The 24,377-nt window shown below is 43.5% G+C and overlaps 1 protein-coding gene across 2 annotated transcripts in view; it reads left to right on the forward strand.

The window, feature by feature from the left end:
• Nucleotides 1-24,377, forward strand: part of ABCC9 (ATP binding cassette subfamily C member 9) — a 976,112-nt gene that overhangs the window by 41,290 nt on the left and 910,445 nt on the right. For both annotated transcript variants that reach the window (XM_029600177.1, XM_029600176.1), the window contains exon 2: nucleotides 23,407-23,579. In XM_029600177.1, coding sequence (XP_029456037.1) covers nucleotides 23,435-23,579 — 145 coding nt within the window. In that variant the 5' untranslated portion in view covers nucleotides 23,407-23,434. The remainder of the gene's footprint in view (nucleotides 1-23,406; nucleotides 23,580-24,377) is intronic.

A 24,377-nucleotide genomic window follows, 5' to 3' on the forward strand; every position in this document is an offset into this window, starting at 1 on the left:
TTTTTTGTGGGCTCTCTTTGTGTACTGCAGAGGTTTAATATAGGGTTTCTGGCATAATAGACGTACTTCATTTCCTTTTTATCTTCAGGGGTCCACATAATAATTAGCTTCTGTGGTTTGTTAGCTGCTGCAGTGGGTCCATGAACAACTTCACCATGGCCTATAGTTAACCCAGGGGTTTTATTTTCACCTGAAGATTCAGTATTGCTACTACCTTCATTAGTCCTAGTGCTTAGACTAAGCATGGGCACCTTTTTATCCTGGGTGACATGCAGACTGTATGAATTTTTTTTTTTTTTTTTTGCTTCCTGTCATACTTTAATAGTAGTAGTCAGCTGGCTGAGATTTAGTCTAGATATTATACAACAGGATCACCACATGAAAGTACTCAGCAAGACTTGATGAAAGACATTACTCCATTTATACCATCTGATTATTATCTTATCCCTAGACTCCATTTTTATACAAAGGTTCTTGCTACTACCTATGTGTCCAATCATATACAATTTACAAAGACACGGATATGTTTTTGGAAGTCTGCAACTGATGGTATCTCAAGGCTGGCAGAAAGGGCATTAATTAATGTAGTTATTTTGAAAATATTGTATGCCATCTAATCTAAAATCTATAGACGCTTCTATAGATGCTTGGGTTCCCCAAGGAGGTCCTCACAGACTGAGGGACAAATTTTATGTCTTGGGAGCTAGCCCGCCTCTGGAGTCAGTTTGGCATCAAACGTTTGTGCACTGCAACCTATCATTCCCAGACAGACGAATTAGTGGAAAGGTTTAACCAGACCTTGAAGGTCATGCTACGTAGCTGTTTAGAGGGTGATTCAGGCGATTGGGATAAGCTCATCCCCTTTTTACTTTTTGCTTTTAGGGAAGTGCCCCAGGCATCCATGGGATTTACCCCATTTAAATTATTGCTGGGATGACAGCCAAGGGGACTGTTGGATGTGATTCGGGAATGCTGGGGTGGAGAGGAAATGCAGGCTCAGGATATAGTGATCTACATTAGGGATTTACGTCAGTGAGCAGAGGTAGCCCTGAAGGTTGCTAGGGAAAATTTGCAGAAGGTACAGGAGCGTCAATGAACGTACTATGATAAGGGTGCCCGGGAAAGAAAGTTTCAAGAGGGAGATTGGGTCCTGGTATTAGTACCCACATCCCCCAATCGCCTGGTGGCGAAATGGAAGGGCCCAGCTAGGGTAATAAAACATTTGGGGCCCTTGAACTATGAAGTCAAGGTGGGTGATCGGCGTAGTCAGGTATATCACGTGAATCTCCTAAAGCCCTGGGTGGAAAGGCAGGCCCTGATGGTAAACCCTTTGCCGGAGGAAGATGAGGATCTAGGACTCCAGGTAAAAGAAATGAACCAGGAGGTAGAAGTGGTGATAGGAGAGGAATTAACAATGTCACAGAGGCTATACAGGTGGAGAAGGTTGTGAGGGATGCTAGGGATGTGTTTTCCCCTTTGCCAGGTCAGACAAAGTTGGCCTCCCATAGTATAGTGACCCCTCTCGGGAAGGTAATGTGGAAAAGACCATACCAGCTACCGGAGGCTATGTAGGAGCAAGTTAACCACCAGATGGAGAAAATGCTACGTCTAGGTGGTAATAGAAGTGTCAAGCAGTTCCTGGTGTAGCCCAATAGTATTAGTTCCCAAGTCAGATGGCACATTGCGATTCTGCATTGACTTCCACATGGTAAATGCAGTCTCTAGCTTTGATGCTTATTCCACGCCGCAGGTGGATGAGCTGGTGGAACGGTTAGGAATGGTGCAGTATCTTACCACCCTGATCTCACTGAAGGATATTTGCAGATCCCGTTAGAGAGGAGCTCCCAGGAAAAAACGGCCTTTGCCACACTAAGGGGGCTTTATCAATTTGTACGCATGCCGTATGGGTTACATGGAGCCAAGGCAAGCTATCAATGCCTCCTAAACATAGTGCTTCGGCCCCATATGTGCTATGCGGCCGCTTACCTAAACGATGTAGTTATTTACTCTTCTGATTGGGAATCTCATCTCCCCAGAGTGAAAGCGATATTGAGGTCCTTGCGGGAAGCCCTTTGGGCCAACCCAGCCAAATGTAGGTTGGCCCAAAGGGAGGTGAAATACTTGGAACACCTGGTAGGAAGAGGAGTGGTATGCCCTCTTATAGATAAGGTCCACTGCATTAGGGAATACTCAAGACATGAGACCCAAAAACAGTTGAGGGCTTTCCTAGGTTTGATGGGGTATTACCGAAAATGTATCCCCCACTTCGCAGACTTAGTTAGCCCTTTAAATGAGTTATTGAGAAAGGGGGCACCCAACAGGTTAAAGTGGGGAGAAGTAGCGGAGGACGCATTTGAGAGCCTCAAGACAGCTCTCTGCAAGGACCCTGTGCTGAAGGCAGTTGACTTTTCCCTACTATTCATCATGTAGACAGATGCATCAGGAGGGGGACTAGGGGCTGTTCTCTCGCAAGTAGATCAAGGAGAGGAACATCCACTAATGTATTTGAGCAGGACGTTACACCTGCATGAGCTCAAGTACGCTATGATTGAAAAGGAGTGCCTAGCTGCTAAATGGGCCGTAGAGACCTTAAAGTTATTATCTGTTGGGAAGGTATTTTGTTTTGTCACATATCATGCTCCTTTACGTTGGCTTAATGTTATGAAGGATTCCAACTCACGCTTAACACACTGGTACTTAGCCCTTCAGACATATAGTTTTGAGGTTCGACATAGAGCAGGGAAAGAGCATGTAAATGCAGATTTCCTCTCCAGGCCTAGGGAAGAAAAGGAAACTCATTACTCAGGAGGTTCCAGGAATTTTAAAAGGGTTGGGGTGTGTGATGAGGTGCAGGCTGGCTTGGGGGAGAAAAACCCGGACTGGATCACCCCAGGGAGAGTCCGGAGTAGAGCTAGGCAACAGAAGTTGCCGGTGACCCAGGGAAAGACTACATTTCCCAGGTTCTTTGAGCCTCAGCTAAAACAATGGGAAAGAGAGAGAGTTGAGGGTGCAGCTGAGCAGGACACCTGGGCAAGGCACACACCTGAACCCATGATTACTGAGGGGAGAGGCACTGAGGATACGTTTGGGTTAATAGAAGAATGTAGCTCCTCAGACGGGGAGGAAACCATGGGAAATGGAGCTCCCTGTAGGGGAAACGACTGATACAGACATGGAGATAGAGTGAGTAAGGATTACTAGGAGTTTTGTTGGGTTTTTGTTTTGCCTGATTTGGTGTTTTGTAAGGACTGGGAGGACCGTGGCCTGCAGCACAACTGAGGGGAGTTGGGGAGAGTTGTGCTACTGCCAAGCAGGGCAGTTTTTGCTGGCTGGAATTTGCAGCACATTTATTTTTCCCCAATGAACTGAGGGCACCGGGGACTTTGGGTGGTTTTTGATCTTGAACTAAAAAGAAAAAGACTGTTTTGAACACAAGCCTCTTTTGTGCTTGATTTGCTGGGAGCTGGTCTGGATCTGCTACAGGGGAATCAAGGAGCACTTGTTCGAGCTCTGTCAGTGCACCTGAGGCCACGCTGGGGTCGGTGGTTGTGGAGCTGATGCTGAGTCCTGCAGGGCGGAACTACCTGCCGAAGATGGTTCTGTGGGCAGCGGAAATAGAGGACCTTCTTCAGCAGGCACTTCGCTACAACACATACAATCTTTCACTGGTGGATAAAAAAATCATACGTGACACTCAATGCAAAAGACTGGAAAGCCCCCCTTTTGCTGCTGGACTGCTACCTTCAACTTAATTTTGTTGGGCTCCTAGTTAAATTTAGGCTGCTAAGAGAGTTGGAATGAGTACTTTAAATTAGTATATTCACTAATTAATCTGTTAGTGACCTATAATGGGATGATTAAACTCTCAATAAGGGCTGGTGCAATAGTATGATTTAGATAAGAGCTTGATTGATTTTTGATGAGAAAATGTCTCTTGCCTAAAAAGCAAGGGTTTTAGGTGTGGATGGGAGTGAAAGACAGACACTAGAATTAACTCCCTTTGGCTTGCTTATTATCTCAGACACACACCAACTCTAAAGAATATATCCCACTATTTCACCTCTTTCCAAACTTTTTTAAGTCCTAAGATTTCCCAAAGCTATACTTATCACTCCTCTTCAATCACCATTAAGTTGATCTTCACTCAAAGGATTGAGAGGTTTGAGATTCGCGCACCTAATGGTGTTCACTTCTGATCATCTTCTACTGCAAATATTCACTTATTTAATAGAGTCTTAACATTACCTCCCTGTAGTGGCTGTTGAATTTGCTCCAAAATGGTCCAGTTTCAAAATTTGAATCTGTGCTCCAACAATATACAATGGGACGCTTTTTGTGCATGCTCATATCTGGTATGCAAGCAACAATGGTGCTCTAAGATGCACTCTAACCGCTCTGGTTGTATGGCTGACATATATTTTCTCACAGGGACATTGCAGTAAATGTATCACATTGCATGAATTGCAATCTGTGCTGCACTAATGATGTGTAGTCTCCCCTCTAGAGGGGTGCCGCCAGTGTGTGCCCAGCATCATGTACACAAACAAATTGCATCAGCCACATGAATAGTGACTAAGCCGTTGAGACTGGGAATCTTCAGTATCCTCTAGAGGTGCCCTCACCACACATTCTTTAATGTTTTCTTCCGTGGGTGTATGAGATAATGGATAGTTCTAAAATACTTAGTGATAGCTCAGAATATGCCAGTGCTATCTTATAGATGCAGAGATTCAGTGCACTACATTGGATTTTCTCAACATGCAAACCATCTCATCTGAGTATTGTGCACATAACAATGCTTGCTTGATAGATTTCCTCTTGCTACAAATCTCTGAGTGATGTCTGTAAATTGTTGGTCAAATTCAGCTGTATTGGTACAGATGTGACGAAACCTAAAGAATTAACCCACTAGATGGCCACCCTTAAATAGCCTAGGATGATGACTTTCAGAGCAAAGAATATTACATTCTATGTGCTTACGGTGTAAAGTAGTAACTGGGTATCTCTATGCTTAATAGCTATATCTACAAATGCTACCCATTTATGATTGAATGTTAGACAGATGTTTAGATTTACTTCCAACTACTAGTTAAGCCATGGGTGAAAACAATGGAGATGTTCTTTTGTGTCTGTCCAGATGAAGAATATATTTATATATCTTTTCCATAGATGAACATACTGAAAATATGGAGCTGATTGCACGTACTTTTCCTTAGACTGAGTGAATGACATACAGGTTAGACATATTAAGTACCAATGAGGATCCCATGGCTACTCCATGAATTTGGTGAAAAAAATCAGTCTGGAAATAGTTATTGCAAAGAACAAACTCAACCAGTGTCATATTTACAAGATTTCCAACAAATGTTGTGGATCTTGGCTTCTGTACCTGCTCTGCTTTCATAAATCCTCCTGTTATGTTTAGATGTGGAGTCACTATATACAATTATTCCTCTTTAGTCAGTGCTTAATATAGTAAAAGGGACAATAGATCAACAAGCATGCCCACAGTAGGGTTCCCTCTTCATTTTTGTATTCCTGGGCTGAGCTTGTTCTAAGGAATAAAATCACAGAACATTATAAAAAAGTATGGTTTAATGGGTCACAGCCAGCATGGATTTACACAAGGGAAGTTTTGCATCACCAATCTGCTACATGTTTTTTATAGGGGTTAATAAGCATGGCAATAATGGCGATCCAGTGGATATACTGTATTTGGATTTTCAGAAGGCGCTTGACAAAGTCCCCCATGAGAGCTCCTGAGAAAAATAAGCCATGGGATAGGAGGAAAACTGATTAAAAAATAGGAAACAGAGGGTAGGAATAAATGATCAGTTTTCTCAGTGGAGAAAGGAAAACAGTGCAGTGCCTCAGGGATCTATATGGGGGACCAGTGCTTTTTAATATATTTATAAATGATCTGGAAAAGGGAATGATGAGTGAGATGATCAGATTTGAAGATGGTACAAATTATTCCAAGTAGTGAAATCACAAATGGATTGTGAGAAATTTCAGGAAGACCTTGTGTGACTGGGAAATTGGGCATCTAAATGGCAGATGAAACTTAATGTGGATAAATGAGATGGGGAATAATATCCCACACTGCAGTTACACAATGTTAGGCTCTATATTAACAGTTAGAACCCAGCAAAATGATGTGGGCATCATTGTGGACATTACTTTGAAATCCTTGACTCGGTCTGTAGTAGTGATTAAAAAAGCAAACAGGAATGTTAGGAATTATTAGGAAAAGAATAGAGAAGATAAATAAAGAATAAAGAAGATAGATTAAATGATTTCTTTGCTTCTGTGTTTACTGAAGAGGATGTTGGGGAGGTACCCGTAATGGAGAATGTTTTCATGGGTAATGATTCAGATGGACTGAATCAAATCACGGTGAACCTAGAAGATGTGGTAGGCCTGATTGACAAACTGAAGAGTAGTAAATCACCTGGACCGGATGGTATACACCCCAGAGTTCTGAAGGAACTAAAAAATGAAATTTCAGACCTATTAGTAAAAATTTGTAACTTATCATTAAAATCATCCATTGTACCTGAAGACTGGAGGATAGCAAATGTAACCCCAATATTTAAAAAGGGCTCCAGGGGCGATCCGGGAAACTACAGACCGGTTAGCCTGACTTCAGTGCCAGGAAAAATAGTGGAAAGTGTTCTAAACATCAAAATCACAGAACATATAGAAAGACATGGTTTAATGGAACAAAATCAGCATGGCTTTACCCAGGGCAAGTCTTGCCTCACAAATCTGCTTCACTTTTTTGAAGGAGTTAATAAACATGTGGATAAAGGTGAACCGGTAGATATAGTATACTTGGATTTTCAGAAGGCGTTTGACAAAGTTCCTCATGAGAGACTTCTAGGAAAAGTAAAAGTCATGGGATAGGTGGCGATGTCCTTTCGTGGATTGCAAACTGGCTAAAAGACAGGAAACAGAGAGTAGGATTAAATGGGCAATTTTCTCAGTGGAAGGGAGTGGACAGTGGAGTGCCTCAGGGATCTGAATTGGGACCCTTACTGTTCAATATATTTATAAATGATCTGGAAAGAAATACGACGAGTGAGATAATCAAATTTGCAGATGACACAAAATTGTTCAGAGTAGTTAAATCACAAGCAGATTGTGATAAATTGCAGGAAGACCTTTGTGAGACTGGAAAATTGGGCATCCAAATGGCAGATGAAATTTAATGTGGATAAGTGCAAGGTGATGCATATAGGGAAAAATAACCCATGCTATAATTACACAATGTTGGGTTCCATATTAGGTGCTACAACCCAAGAAAGAGATCTAGGTGTCATAGTGGATAACACACTGAAATCTTCGGTGCAGTGTGCTGCGGCAGTCAAAAAAGCAAACAGAATGTTGGAAATTATTAGAAAAGGAATGGTGAATAAAACGGAAAATGTCATAATGCCTCTGTATCGCTCCATGGTGAGACTGCACCTTGAATACTGTGTACAATTCTGGTCGCCGCATCTCAAAAAAGATATAATTGCGATGGAGAAGGTACAGAGAAGGGCTACCAAAATAAGGGGAATGGAACAACTTCCCTATGAGGAAAGACTAAAGAGGTTAGGACTTTTCAGCTTGGAGAAGAGACGACTGAGGGGGGGATATGATAGAGGTGTTTAAAATCATGAGAGGTCTAGAACGGGTAGATGTGAATCGGTTATTTACTCTTTCGGATAGTAGAAAGACTAGGGGGCACTCCATGAAGTTAGCATGGGGCACATTTAAAACTAATCGGAGAAAGTTCTTTTTTACTCAACGCACAATTAAACTCTGGAATTTGTTGCCAGAGGATGTGGTTAGTGCAGTTAGTATAGCTGTGTTTAAAAAAGGATTGGATAAATTCTTGGAGGAGAAGTCCATTACCTGCTATTAAGTTCACTTAGAGAATAGCCACTGCCATTAGCAATGGTTACATGGAATAGACTTAGTTTTTGGGTACTTGCCAGGTTCTCATGGCCTGGATTGGCCACTGTTGGAAACAGGATGCTGGGCTTGATGGACCCTAGGTCTGACCCAGTATGGCATTTTCTTATGTTCTTATGAATAAAACGGAGAGTGTCATAAAAACTCTTTATCTGTCATGGTTTTGCCTGCTATACAACCTCATCATGCCATGGTTCCGCCTGCTATGCAGCCTCCCCAAAAGCAAAGGTTTTCAGCAAGCCCTGCTCCAGCAGCACAAATTAACTCCTTACTCATCACCTGATATCTCAGCCCCAGGCGTACTTAACCCAGCCTGTCCATTCTCTTGGTACCTCTTCATTGTCACCTTGGCTCCTTGACCTGGCCACATCTTTCTCACTATTCTATCGTGCCTTGTTGCCTACCCAAGCCTCTTGCCTTCCTCTGTGGTCTATGTTGGCTCCCTGTGTAATTATGTAGCTTTCCAGGCTTCCTTGCCTTGCTCTATGGATTCCTGAGCCTCTCTGTCCTGCCTTGATACATCCAGGCCTACTATGGTTTCCTTGCCCAGTCTTGTGCCCTATTGGGCTTTCTTGTTCCCTGTTGCCTGTCTAGTCCTGTCCTTGTCCTGTCCTTGTTTATTTATTTATTTATTTAACACTTTTTTATACCGACCTTCATAGTAATAACCATATTGGATCGGTTTACATAGAACAAGGGTATAACTGAAGCAATAACTAAAGTAATTAACAATAGAGGTGAATAAGGCAAAGTACATTTAACAAGGAGTAAAAACTTGGAAGCTTAAATAGCTGGAAGAAGGTAAAGGCAGGAAGTAGGTTGTAACATAATACAATAAAGAATATGGGTTTAAAGCTTAAGGTGCTTTAACCTGGAAGTGCCAGAGTCCCATCGTTCGAGAGGATAAAAGACCATTCGACCAGGTGAGAATAATGGTGACTAGTGATTGTCTGGAGGATCAGAGAAGGCTTGATGAAAGAGCCACGTCTTAAGTTTTTTTCTGAAAGTTAAGAGGCAGGGTTCCAATCTGAGGCTTGAGGGGATATTATTCCAAATAGATGGTCCTGCTATTGAAAACGCTCGGTCTTTGGGTCGAGGAAAGGCGTGTGGCTTAGTTGGGGGGAAATTCAGAGTACCTTTGTGAATATCTCTAATTGGTCTGTTGGAGGAGGAGTGTAGTTTGAAGGGGATTTCGAGGTCGAGTTGGAGTTGATGATGGATGGAATTGGTGTATTAGGGTGATTGATTTGTAAAGAATTCTAAAATTCACTGGTAACCCAATGTAGGTTTCTGAGAATGGGTGAAATGTGATCTCCACGGCTGGTGTTGGTCAGTAATCTCGCTGCGGCATATTTTGTATCATCTGCAGTGGTTTGGTGGTAGATTTGGGAGAGGCCTAGGAAAAGGGCACTGCAGTAGTCTATCTTGGCAAATAGTAACGCTTGGAGGACTGTCCTGAAGTCTTGAAAAAAGTCTAGTTCTCATCCAGTCTTGTCCTTATCTAGACTGTCCAGTTCCAGTCCCTTGTATGTTTTCCCTCAATTCCAGCCCTGGACTCAGCTTCCAGCCAGTACCAGTACCCAGCTCCCAACCTGTGTCTTACTTCAGCTATGATGTCTTACAGGAGACCAGTCCTACTGGCCCCCAGAATCCAAGGGCTCAATCTGTGGGGGAGGGGGCTGGTTGGGTAGAAGACCCATTCCAGTCTGGCCCTGCAGTCCTTGTACTATTCTTGCAGGGTTCTCCCTGACTCCAGCTTCCCTGTTCTCTGACAGTCACTCCATGGTAAGACCTTAAATAACATAAGTTGCCATACTGGATCAGATTGAGGGTTCATCAATCCCCAGCATCCTATTTCCAACAGTGGCCAATCAGGTCAAAAGTACCTGGCAAGTACTTGAACATTAAATAGATCCAATGCTATTAAAGCCGATAATAAGCAGTGGCAATTCTGAAAATTCAATTTATTTTAGCAATTTATGGACTTCTTCTCCAGGAACTTATCCAAACCTTTTTTAAACCCAGTTACACTAACTGCCGTAATCACATCCTCTGTCATTGAATTCCAGAGCTTAACTATGTGCTGAGTGAAAGAATTTTTTTTGATTTGTTTTAAATGAGCCACTTGCTAACTTCATGGGGTGCCCCCTGGTCCCCAGGGGCCACACAGTAGCAAGGCAAGGAGAGCCAATGCAAAGAACCGAGATGACTTGATGAAAAGGCAGAGTTGTGGAAAAAACAGGGCTAAATAAGGCTGGCCTTCCTGTCGTGGGACAATTGAGGAAGTGGCTAGAATGGGAAAAGCATGGCTCCATGAGGATTTCTACTGATGGGAGGTTGCCTAGCAGCCAGAATCATTATAGTACCTGCCCTTTTAAGACACTCTGCTCATGTGTCCCATTTGCCATGGGGGTGGTGGACAGCTAGATGAGTGTACTTCAAAGCAAAGGCAAGAGCTTTACCTGTAATACAGCATGTACTGGCTTTGAAAATGTCATAGATTGCATAGTCCATAGTTTGGAGGCTGCAAATGCCACTTGGACTGGCAACCTGGGCTGTGTAGCATGAGGAGCAAAAATGGGAGTCGCTGGAACAGGGTCCGCCTGGTGTGGAGTCGGGCCGGAGTCCACCTGGAGAGGAACTGCTGGCCCCGGGGTCCCTCTGGAGCAGAACTACTGGACCAGGATCCCTCTTGAGTGGAGTCACTGGGCTGTGGTCCCATCTGGAGCAGACCTGTTAGACTGGGGTCCCTCTGAGGCAGAGTTGCTGGACTGGAGTCCTTCTGACATTGTCTTTGGACCGATGTCCCTCTGGAGAAGACTGGTTGGACCTGGATCCCTCTGGAGTGGGCTTATTTGACCAGAGTCTCTCTAGAGTGGACTTGGACCAGACTCTGACCAGAGTGGAATTGCTGAACCAGAGTCCCTCTGGAGCGGATCTGCTAGACTGGAGTCCCTCTGGAGTGGAATTGTTGCAGGGACTGGCAGTGCTTTCTGTAGCTGTGCATCAGGTACTGTTCCATCTGATTGTGAAGACAGGGTAGGAAGAGCTGCAGTCAAGGGTATTTTAGGTCTCTCCAGCAGTTGGAAGAAGATAGCTGGGGTTACTGGGAATGGATTCTTGGAGTCTTCTACAGGCTGTGGAAGTCATAATGTCCTCAGTGCTATAGCACAGGAAGCAGGCTAGAGTACAGGACAGGTACAGACTTGGCTGTTATGGATACCAGCTGCAGAAAGATTCTTGGTGATATTGCTGGAGAAGCAGTGGACCAGTCTGGGTGAAGTCAGAATAGGACACTGGTGGTTGGGAGAGTGAATCAAGATGGCGCCTGAACCAGACATGCGTGCCTGGGCTCTCCCTTAATTCCCCTTTTCTTGCTTCAGATTTAAAAAACTTTTTACCTTTTGAATATGGGGAAGAGAAAGGGAGCAGTGCACGTTTTCCTGAGAAGGAGGACCACGGCAAACAACTATACCGGAGTATGCTTTCACCCCTTCAACTTCCACCCCAGTGAATGGCTTGGCTGGAATTGAGGCACCTGGCCTGTTGTCGGCAGAAGTTTCCCTCAGCCCCGAGATGTGTTCGGCCCCATGGCTTCCCGGCAACATTGTTTGTGCGGAGGGTTTGTCGCTGGAACAGCAAATTGATTTTAGTGACTCCACCATGTTTAGTAACATTCTTCTGATACAGTCTAGAGGAGGGTTTTTTTTTGCTCCGAACCATTGGTATCTACATCATGCTGGGAGTCAGAAGAAAAGCAGGGAGCCGTTGGAGATTCAGCCCCATTGACTGGAATCAATCTGCTGCATTTACGGACTGCCATTTCTGATTTTCAGGTTAGACCTGTTCTGCTTAAGCCTCCTTGTGTGTCTCTTGATGCTCTATGGCAGGTTATGGCTTCTATGGATAAGACTCTCCTTTAGCGGTTCTAACATTGGATATACATGCTAAATTATCTGTTCAAGATTCTAGACTGCAGCAATACGAGAAAAAGATTTCTGACTTGACTTGGAAGCAGTGCAATCTCAGATTATTAAAGATTCTATTTCATCTTCACGTAGAATTGAAAATTTGGAAAACCTCTCATAAGTTTTGAATTTGTGTATACTTAACTTTCCTAAAATTCAACTTATTTTACCATCTGGACTGTTTAAAGCCTACATGAAAGATATTTTGGATATTCCTGAGGAAGCTCTACCACCAATTGTGAGGCTATATTACCTTCCATCTCTTCGGACACCAACAAATGGGGATGCTTCCCAAAATTCATCCGATCTTTCCAATTTTCTTGAGAACTCACAAGAGAATATTACATCCAGAGCTACACTCTTGGTCTCATTTGCCTTTTTACAAGACAGAAATCACATTCTATGGCTGTTTTTTTCAGCATGGAGGTGCTGTTTTTAAGGGCCAAAAGCTATGGATATTTCCAGATCTAACTAAAGCAACACAAGACATTACAAAGAAATTTCTTAGTATGAGACCTGAAGTATTAGCTTTGGGTGCTATTTGTAGTAATAGATTTCCGTGTAAATGTTTGATTTTCCTAAAAGGTGTTAAATACCTTTTTTTTTTTTTTTTTTTTTTAAATCCTATCCAGTTATGGGGTTTTCTGGATGCCAGAGGTATGTTGCCTCTTAGGTTTTCCTATTTATCCTTTTCTGGGGCAAGTTGTGTACCCATGATGGGGGGGGTCTTGTCCAGATGCCTTATATTTCCTTTTGTAATTGCAATATGTTATATTTTGGGCCTTGTCTCAGCCCTATATCAAATTCATCTCCTGTTGCAGTGGTCTGTATTAGTGCAAATGATTCTTTATTCAGTTGATTTAATTTGTTATATTTATTCTCATTGTTTTCTTGTACCTTTATCCTTCTCAAATACGAGTTTGAATTTGATCTAATATAATTTAAATTAATAAAATATAAGTTAAAAAAAAAAAGAATAGGACACTGGACTTAGGAAAACTTGCATGAGCAAACCAGATCAGATTCTGAGGAGCAAGGCTGGAATTAACTTCAGAGCCTGGTTTACTTGAGAGACGTCCTCAAGTGATGCATACGCTACCTTCCTTGCAGTTAGTGCAAACTTCATTAAGGCTTGGCTGGAAGCAGCTGGTTGAGCCTGAGTCCCAGAGACTGAACTGAGAGCAGATCTCTATTAGGAACTCCTGCCACCTGACACAGAGGTACAGGAGCAAGATCCATATTTGGAGGCATGAGTTTTTGATTACCTTGACTGTGATCGAATTAACTGTGAATTTAAAGGAAGCTGGAATGCAGATTTAGCCGGCATGACCTCCAATCTGGTTGTAATAGGGACCAAAATACATTAATTTTTTTAAACATATCTTTGGTTGTGATTTGCTAGTCTTTTCCATTGCAAGGGATTGCTGTGCTGTGGCAGCCTCGGTGTAGAGCAGGGATTTCTCTGAAGCAGATTTAGCAGGAGCCAGTACAAAAACAGACTTGGCAGGCATGGGATTCAGACTGGATTCTGCAGCAAGATTCACTCCAGCAGGTACAGATTTTAAAACCCTTAGGTTAGACTTGGCTATAGTAGGAATAGTTTCTGACTGGGCTTGGGACCTCTGTACAGCAGAAGGTTGTCAGGATGTGTAGTTTGTAGCTTGGGAATTGGTTTGGGTACACAGCAACAAGAGTTCACAAACCCGGCACTCCTTACACACCCACAGAGCAGGATTAGGGAAATGGCAGCTGAAACATTCTAGAAAGAGTGGTGTTTTCTAAATTAAGCAACTGGGGCATACCCATAGAAGGCAGTATCAGAGATTACTTCAGGAGCTGGACTGGGAGCTTTATGAGCAGCAGATAACATGACTTTCAAACAATTTTTTTGTGGGAAAATCAGCATCAAAGTTCTTTAATACAGACTGCATATTAGATTGTTGTGTACTAGCTTCTACTCTTCCAGGCTTCTGCTGAGCTGAAGCTGTGGCTTGGAAGCTGGTTTGGGTGCATGTCAGAGCTGACAGACTTGCTCAGGAGGAATCAGTGGCGTAGCCACGGGTGGGCCTGGGTGGGCAGGTGCCCACCCAACTTAGACCCAGGCCCACCCAACTGGCACCGGAACTGCAAGGCTGTCGCGGGATCCCATCCCCGCGACAGCGAACAAGAGAACCCACGCCTCGCGCGCCATCACGGCACACATGGGGAAGCGCTGCTGCGGCCGCATGGCCAACCGGTCTTCCTGTTCGGGGGGGGGGGGGGGGGGGCGGAAGCGCCACGCGCAGCTTCCGCTTCCTCCCCCCAATGCAGGAAGATCAGCTGCCTCTCCTGCTGCCACCCGTTCTCCTGCTATCTTCGGGCCAAACGGCCGCCGAACTTCCTGTTTGGGGGAGCGGAAGCGCCGCGCACAGCTTCCGCTTTCTCCCCCAAAACAGGAAGATCAGCTGCCTCTCCTGCTGCCCACCGGCCTCCTGCTATCTTCGGGCGTCGGGCCGTACTGCCCGCCGATCTTCCTGCTTGGGGGGGGGAGGGAGGAAGCGGACGTTGTGCGCTGCGCTTCCGCTCCCCCCCCCCGACAGGAAGTTCGGCGGGCAGTACGGCCCGACGCCCGAAGATAGCAGGAGGCCGGTGGCAGCAGGAGAGGCAGCTGATCTTCCTGCTCTGGGGGAGAAAAGCGGAAGCTGTGCACGTGCTTGAATGTGTATGTGTGGATGAGAATGGGAGTGTGGTGTGGGTGAAAACTGGAGCCTGGGTGTGTATGGTGGTTGAGAATGGAAGCTTGGAATATGTGGGTGACTGGGAGCTCGAATGTGTGTATGTGTGGTTGAGAATGGGAGCCTTGGGTTTGTGGGTGGGTGAGAATGGGGAGCTTGAATGTGTGTATATATGGTGAGAAGGAGAGCCTGGGTTGTGTGGGTGGGTGAGAATGGAAGCTTGAATATGTGGATAAGAATGGGTGCTTGAATGTGTGTATGTGTGGGTGAGAATAGTACCTTAAATGTGTATATGTATGGATGAGATGGGAGCTTGAATATGTGTGGGTGAGACTGGGGCATGGGTTTGTGGGTGAGATGGGAGTCTGGGTTTATGTGTGTGGGTGAGAATGGGTGCCTGGATGTGCGTCTGTGTGTGCATAAGAATATAAGCCTGGGGAGGGGTGAGAAAGTTGAAACTTGAATGTGAGCTTGTGGGGGGTGGGGGGGGGGAGCATATTAGAGTGACAGCTTGAGTGTGTGAGGGGAGTCTGTGAGAGAAAGCGTGTATGTGTGTGTGTGTGGAAGGGAGAAGACAGTAATAGAAGAAAGACACTGAAAAGGAATTAGGAAATGAGCTATAAGGGAAAAAAATGGGAAAAAGAGACCAGGACCAACTGATTAGAAAAATACAAAGATCAGACACAAAGGTAAAAATATATATCTATATTTTGAGATGTTAGCAATTTAAATATAAGCAACACAACCGCTCTGCTAGCTGCAAAATTTATGTGACAGGTAGGAGCCGTGTATAAAATTGTAATAATAAGAAGGCTAAAGTACCACAAATCACCGTGAATTATGTTTGTATCATTAAGTAAACCTCATACTTAGGCGTAGATGTGAATGCTATGCTGCATAATTTGGCATTATTTATCAGTAAAAAAACAACTAGTAGACCTGCATGCCTACAGCCCACCCATGTTAACCTTGTGCCCACCCAAAAAATCAATTCTGGCTACGCCACTGGGAGGAATATTCCCAAAATTGCACTTTTTACATTCCCACCTAGTAGGACTAAGGGAACCACAACCAACAGTCTGGAAATGACAGTGTATTTTCACCAGGACATCAGTCGCATTTCCAATAAGCTGGATTCTCTTGTGCAAGAGAGAGCAGGTTGTCACATTCTGAGATCAGTAACTTGGGATTGGTTTATGTGCAGGAAAACTGAGACAGACATCCACAGATACTGGGTTCACAAAACAGCATTCCTTACACTCCCAGCTGGAAGGATTAAGGGAATCCTCACAACAAAAGAGGTCAATACACATCCTCTCATACCTAATCTTGTTTTAGCATTCTCACTATTGTTTACCATGAACACGGCATCAGAAAAATGTTAACCAAATTTTACCTGCACCACCTCTTGCCATGCAATGGGCTCCATGCGGTATCAGCATATGACATCCAAGTTGTCATTCATCTACAGGTTAAATGGGCAAAACCCTATCTAGGTTCCTATATCCATTTTTACCTAAACTCATTAAAAGAAGAATTTTCCACTTATCTTAGAGCAAGATTCATAAGATCCCATCAAAAGCATACCCCACGGTCGGTCACCTAATTCAAATCAAAGGTCAAGGACAGGTGGCAGTTGGACGTATCCGGGATCCAGGCAAAGGTCGGAGGGTAGGCAGCAGTCAAGTGGAACCAGGATTTGGGCCGAGGTCAAAACCAGGTATCTATCTGAAGGAGGAGAAGAAGGACAGATAGGCAGGACAAGCAAGCAAGAACAAGTGGGATGAGTACTGAAGACAACCTGAATGAAGACTGAACGCAGGGAGCAACCCGCACTACTAAGAAGTTGCTGGATCAGTTGCTGAGGCAGTGAGGGAAAGGCCAGGGAGAGCCCTTTATAGGGCATGGTTGTGTGAGGTCATCAGTGGGTGCTGCAGGGCTTTTCCCACCACAGGCCCTTTAAAAGGAGTGAGGCTGGCCATGTGCATCCCTAAGGATGAGCACGAATGGATGGACCCAGCGTCATTGCCCTATGTGCAGAGCTGGCAAAGTTTTGCTATGTTGGAGCATGGTGCCTCCTCGCAGGGAGTATTGGCGGCATAAGGCCATGATGGGAGCCCAACAGGGACAGCTTGCCTGGGAGATGAGTGCATTGGTTTGCAGGGGAAGCCTGCAAACCACCAAACATAGCAATACCCCCCTCTTAAGGAGAGACAGCTGAGGGGGGATATGATAGAAGTTACAAAATCATGAAATAACGTGAACAGGTAAATGTAAATCAGTTATTTACACTCTCAGACAATAAAAGGACTAGGGGCATTCCATGAAGTTAGCAAGTAGCTCATTTAAAACAAATCAGAGAAAATTCTTTTTCACGCAGTGCATAATTAAACTCTGGAATTCATTGTCAGAGGATGTGTTTACAGCAGTTAGTGTAACTGGGTTTAAAGGGGGTCTGGATAAATTCCTGGACAAGTCCATGGACTTCTATTGTTCAAAAAGGAATAGTAGCTTGGGATCTATTTAATATGTGGCTACTTGCTAAGTACTTGTGACTTGGATTGATCACTGCTGGAAACAGGATGCTGGGCTTGATGGACCCTTGGTCTGAACCAGTATGGCATGTCTTATGTTATGTTCTTATGTTCCCTGAGGTCCTGGGTTTTCTGGGGGTACTGTTGATGAAAGTCCTTCAAGATGTTGGGGTCCAATATGTTGAGGATGGCTTCCATGAGTTTTCTTCTAGGCCATAGTTTTCCAGGAGATTAAATACTCAACTTTTTTCCCCCTCCAGTGGGAATACAGGATCTCTTAGACTTTGCATCATCTCCATCAGCAGCAACTTCCAGAGGTTTAGGCAGGGCTCTGGAGGGCTATGAAAGCACCACTGACTTAAGCAAGGACATGTGAAATATGTTATGGACCTTTAAGGTTTGATGGAAGCCTTAGCTGGTATGTGACAGGGCCCACTTGTCAAAGCACAGGGAATGGTCTAATAAAACGTGGAACCAGGCACATAGAAGAAGTCATAGATATAAGTGCCAGGGACTCAAACCAAACCTTTTCTCCCACCTTGCACTGAGGAGCTGGTCGCTTTCGGGCATCTGCCATCTTCTTGACTTGGATGGTGACTTTCTCAATTAATATGATTGGTCCGTTTCTATAGTTCATGTAATTACTGGGCAGAGATTTGAGGTGCTGGAGAAGGCACTGTAACAGGCAGTGGCAGAGGAGGCAGAGGTTGTTTTCCATAGACCAGCTAGAATGGTGAAGAGCCAGTGGCAGCATTAATGTTATTATCATGGGAGAATTTGGCCCACTGTAAGAATGTGGCCTAGTTATCCTGACGCTTGTTGACATAGGAGCAGAGGAAGGTTTTAAGGGTACAATTGGTATGCTCCACTTTTCTGTTGTCTTGTGGATGGTAGGCTATAGTTTAGTCATGTGTAATACCAAACCTTTTGCAAAGAGAGTGCTAGTATCTTGTGGTGAACTGAACTCCTCTATCTGATTGCATATGCTTTGGTAGGCCATATAGGCAAAAGATGTGGAGGGTGAAAAGAGGTGTGCTAACTCTGGAGCAGAGGGAAAACCCTGGTAATGGGACAAAGTTTGCCATCTTTGAGAATCGATTAAATCACCCAAATTACGGTGGCACATTAGAGATAGGGAGGTCCACGATAAAGTCTGTGGACAAATAGGTCCAGGGTTTTCTGGGATCTGGCAATGGCTGTAACAGCCCCCAGATTTGGCCATGCAATACCTTTTCCTGTGCACAAATGGGGCATGAGTCAACATAGGCCTTGACATCTTGTTTCATTTGGGGCCACCAGTTGTGTTGAAGCAATTCAAGGGTTCGTGCCTGCCCAGGGTGATCTGTGACATTGGAGTCATGGGCCCATTTCAACACTTTCTCATGCTTTCTGGAAGGTAGAACAGTCTTCCCTGGAGGAATTGGTACTGTAGTGCCCAGGAGTATCTTAGTTGGATCAATGATGTGCCTGGGAAGGTCTGGAACATCCTTTGTCTGGAATGGAATGTATAAATTAACAGTCCTTATTGTAGTCACAGGTCAGATTAAACACCACTGAACATATAGCCTTTATTATGAAACTATGTTACTGAGCTTATAAGGCACCTCCACTACTAATATGAACAGATACATGTACAATTTACTATATGTGCCTCTATGTAAACCGTTGTGACGGTAATATACTGAATGACGGTATAGAAAAGATTTTAAATAAATAAATAAATACATCTGCTAGTTGGTTCTTGAGGGCTAGGCGATATTGTAATTCAAAAGCAAAGCAAGTGAAGAACAAAGACTAATGGGTTTGTCTCGCATTAAGCTGCTGAGCTTAATGTAGATGTTCGAGGTTTTTGTGGTCCGTGTATATTGTAACATGGTATTGTGCTCCTTTGAGTAGATGATGCCATTATTTGAAGCAAGTTTGATGGCCAAGAGCTCTCAATCTCCAATGATGTAGTTGGTTCTGCCAGAGAGAACTTCTTAGAAAAGAAGAAACATGGACAAAGTACCCCTTCTGGAATGTCTTGGCTGAGGACAGCCCCTATACCCAGGGTAGAAGCATCTACCTCTAAGATGAAGAGTCATGTAAAATCCAAGTGGCATAGGCAAGATTTGTCAGCAAAGGCATTCTTTAACGTTTGAAATGCCTCAGTAGCCTCGGGTGGTCAATCTTTCATGTTGGTGCCCTTGCAAGTAAAGGCAGTAAGGGGAGCTGCCATGGACAAGTAATTTGGGATAAAATGACAGTAATAATTAACAAACCCCAGGAATCTTTGTAAGGCCTGGAGCCCCAGGGGGTGAGGCCAATCCATGATGGCTTTAATCCTGGTAGGATCCATCTGAAATCCGTCTTGTAAAACTATGTACCTAAAGCGGATTGTGATAAATTGCAGGAGGACCTTGCAAGACTGGAAGATTGACTGGATACATATAGGGAACAATAATCCATGCTGCAGATACACGATATTAGGGTCCATATTAGAGCTACCACCCAAGAAAAAGATATTTAGTTATTTATTTATTTATTTGCAGCTTTTATATGCCGACATTCATTTAGTAACATCACATCGGTTTACAATTAGTAATAACTTGCAACAGTGCTATACAATTGTAGGCATTAGTAACATCGGTTTACAGTTAATATAATGATAAGCAGCAGTGCTTTACAATTGAACAATTTAACTTAATAGATTATTAACAATGCAATAAAACAGGGCTAATTACATCTAAGGAACAGTTGAAGGCGTTTAATAGTACACGCTAGTTAAGTCCATGTTTAAGCAGCAGAGCAAAACGCATAGTACAGTGTATAATAATAAATGTTACAAAATATGAGCAAAAGAATGCAGCTATAACAGCTATATAGCTATAAACCTCGTCCATGTCGACTCGCCATGCTTGAAGGCTCGTGCTCCATTCTAGGGGCCAACCCATTTCAGGGAGCCCTTTCCTGCGCAAAGGAAAGGGAACTCTCCCCGGGTGTAACCAGCCTATCTCTTAGCACACATTGACCCATGTTGAACCACTGTTCACATGGAAACCTCCTCCGCCTCGGCCTTCAAAATTCTCGTTTGTATATCTGCTATGTCCACCAGATTTTAAAAGACCAGTGAGAGCTCACTAGATGCCAACGGAATCACCCCACTCTAGGGGCGAACCCATTCTAGGGAGCCCTTTCCTGTGCAAAGGAAAGGGAACTCTCCCTGGGGCCAGTCTGTCTTGCCCCTATCAAAACCACAGGGACCTGACTACCTCCGCTCTCCAGCCTGTCTTGCCCTTATCACCTTTCTGCCACTCTGCCTTGCTGCCATACACCAGATGACTCTACTCCTTGTGGTGTTCTTGCCACTATCATGGTTCCTCAGTGTGTTGGTGCTAGTCTTTCTGCTGCTTTGTCCCTTTATCGGTGCCTTGTGGTTTTTTTCTGACACTCTTTCTGCTTGCTATGTTCCCCCTTCATTGTGCTGTAGGATTTTGATGCCACTTGTCTTGCCACTTTGCCTGTTGTGCTGCCTTCGAGGGTTCATGCAACTGTTACGATGCTCTCTTTTGAAGCTGTGGTGTGTTTTGAACACTCTCGCTGCTGCTTCCTCCTCTGTTAAAGCACTCTTGCCACTCCTGGTACCCCCTTTGCCCCTTTACAGTGCTTTAGGCTATTCATGCCACTTTGGTGCCACTTTGTCACAGTCCTAAGTATCTTGAGCTCTTTTCTTGTTCTGATGATTGCTCCCCAGAAGTTTCATCAGAATTGATAAGAAAACCCCAATTCTGCAGCCAAAAATAGGCTGCAAATACTTCCCCCATTGACTTTAATGGGAAAACGGAAAACAAATAAAACTAACGAATTGGTTTTTCCCCCTATGAAACTAATGCAATGAATTTGGGTCCCGATGAAACGAAAACTGAATTGAAACAAATTTTTTCCTTCTGCACATCCCAAATTTCTATAGTGTTATCATTCTGTTTGCCGATTATCATAATTATTAGGGATGTGAATCGTTTTTTGACAATTTAAAATATCGTCCGATATATTTTAAATCGTTAGGGCCACGATACAATACCAATTCCCCTGATTTATCGTCAAAAAATCGTAAATCGGGGGAAGGGGGAGGGCAGGAAAACCGGCACACTAAACCCCCCTAAAACCCACCCCCGACCCTTTAAATTAAATCCCCCGCTGAACGACCTCCTGCAGTCGATCTCCTGCCGGCGCCATTTTCCGTACGGAAAACGATTCGCAGCAGGAGATCGCTCCCGGACCCCCGCTGGACCCCCCAGGGACTTTTGGCCAGCTTGGGGGGGCCTCCTGACCCCCACAAGACTTGCCAAAAGTCCAGCGGGGGTCTGGAACGACCTCCTGCAGTCGAATCGTGTTGGTCTATGGCCGCCGCCATTTTGCGCCGCCATTTTGCAAAATGGCGGCGCAGAATGGCGCCGGCTGAAGACAACAATATTCAATTGCAGGAGACCGTTCCGGACCGCCGCTGGACCCCCAGGTAATTTTAAGGCATTTGGGGGGGGGGTTCGGGAGGGTGGGGGATTTAATTTAAAGGGTCAGGGTGGGTTTTAGGGGGTTTTAGTGTGCCGGTTTTCCTGCCCTCCCCCTTCCCCCGATTTAGCTACGGACCGCCGCTGGACCCCCAGGTAATTTAAGGCATTTGGGGGGGTTCGGGAGGGTGGGGGATTTAATTTAAAGGGTCGGGGGGGGGTTTTAGGGGGTTTTAGTGTGCCGGTTCACGATTTTAACGATTTTCACGATACTCTAAACACCCAAACGGCGACGATATGATTCCCTCCCCCTCCCAGCCGAAATCGATCGTTAAGACGATCGAGGACATGATTCACATCTCTAATAATTATCACTTTTTCTCATTCAATAAAACCTTAACTTACCTTACATGATCTGCCTCAGGTACAAAAACTTAGATTGTATGCCCTCTGGGGATAGGGAAATGTCTACAGTACCTGAATGTAAACCGATGTGATATCTCAGATCAAATGTCAGTATACATATTATGTTTCTTATGTGCAGGAGGAGCAGGGGTGATATGATTCAGACTTTCAGATACTTGAAAAACTTTAATGATCCAGAGACAACGACAAACCTTTTCTGTCAGAAAAAAATCAGCAGAACCAGAGGTCACGAGCTGAGGCTCCAGGGAGGAAGACTAAGAACCAATGTCAGGAAGTATTTCTTCACGGAAAGGGTGGTGGATGCCTGGAATGCCCTTCCGGAGAAAGTGGTGAAGTCTAAAACTGTGAACGACTGCAAAGGGGCGTGGGATAAACACTGTGGATCCATCAAGTCTAGAGGGGCGTGAATAAAGTGGAGGGCAGCAAAACACTGCACGGAGCGGCAGTAAGTAGCCACAGAGGCATTCACGGAGCGGGATGCCAGTGGCCAGTAGTTAGTGGTTCCACCTTCACAGAGCGGAAGGATGGAGGGCTGCTATCTCCAAAAAAAAAAATATTAAAAAAAACAAACAAAAAAATAAAAAAAGGGGTGGGTAAGAGTATGGGGCAAGGGTGTGGCCTGCTTGTTGCAGTGGTTGCTTCCCCTAATTGAGCTGGATGTCACTTGGATGCAGATACGAGCTGTTCTCTAAATTGGTGGTGGGGGGTGGAGGGAATTAGGGCTGGAGGGTACTGGAAGCCAATAGTAACAGGTGTGAGAGAGAAAAAGGGAAAAAAAAATGGATGAAGTGCGTGGCTTGCTGGGGCAGACTGGATGGGCCTGTTTGGGTCTTCTTCTGCCGTCATTTCTATGTTTCTATGTTATACAAAAAAAATAAATAAAATAAATGATTTATCATCTCTTAAAGGCCTTCTTTCTTTAATGCTAGAAGTATCATCAGCATATTGAATGCATATCAAGTTTATGCCATTGTTTATACTGACCTGTCTCACCCTGATTACAAGTTAAAGCCCATCTTTAAGTTTTATACACCTTTGGTCCCTGTAAAATATTCTATTGACTTTTCAACTAGAGATGTGCAAATTCAGTTACATACATATTGCTGTATTCACTCTTAATGATCATTTTTGGAATATTAGAAAAAGGTTCTTGAAAGAAGTTTACTTTTTTGCTATTATTAGAATTTTTCATGAAAAATGTTTCCGAAATTTCATCACAAATGTAACTGCAACCACTTATTGAATTCAGAGGTATTTATACTTTATTGAAAAATGTGTTAGATTATTTTGTTTCTATATTTTCTTTTTTTCTTTTCAGTTCAATGGAATAGAATTGACTTAAAATAATGAGCCTCTCATTTTGTGGTAATAACAACAATTCATCTTATAATATTAATAATGGAGTTCTGAACAATGTCTGCTTTTTGGATGCCCTTAACCTGGTTCCTCATGTCTTCTTGCTATTTATCACATTTCCAATACTGTTCATTGGTGAGTAATTTATGCTTTGTTGCATTACTATTTATTTTGTGTAAGAATGTGTCTCCAAACACTTTAGTCAGTGACAAATTTTTTTTTATTTATTTATTTATTTATTTATTTATTTAAATTTTATTTTTATTGAAATTTCACATTTTTAAAACAGAAATAAGATATTACAAACTTACTAAGAAAAACATATTATATCAAATCATATATCTCATTATCATAAAGAAATCAAAATAAGCAAAAAAAGACTTGAGAACAAAATCAGAGGATTCAAACAACAATTTGGAGCATATAATAAGAAATGATTGTATAACAATACTTGTTGCTATTCCTCCCTCATATAATACTCTTTCCCCCTATTGCACAGCTTCTTAAGAGTGTGTGTCCAAATATGTTCGTAGTTGTTCTGGGTATATGAAAACAAAACTATTATTTAAAATGCTTTATTAAAACACCTACAGGGATATCTCAATTGAAATTGTGCCCCCTTAGACATTACCTCTGTGCGCATCTCTATAAACCTCTTTCGTCTCAACTGAGTTGAGCGGGCTATGTCTGGGAATATCCTTATAGACTGCCCATAAAAAATTGACTTTTGATGCTTGAAATGCAATTTTAACACTGCATCTCTATCAAATTGTGATACAAATTGAACCAATAGGATCGCTGTAGTATTAATTCTAGATTCAAAGGATTTTTCCAAAATTCAGTTAAATTTAATTCTTCAGGAATCTCATTATTTTTTCCTTTAGCCTCCCCTTCTAATTGTGGTAAATAATATAATTTACTTAATTTAGGTAA

This window comes from Rhinatrema bivittatum, chromosome 4 (genome assembly GCF_901001135.1).
Source record: "Rhinatrema bivittatum chromosome 4, aRhiBiv1.1, whole genome shotgun sequence".
Taxonomy (NCBI): domain Eukaryota; kingdom Metazoa; phylum Chordata; class Amphibia; order Gymnophiona; family Rhinatrematidae; genus Rhinatrema; species Rhinatrema bivittatum.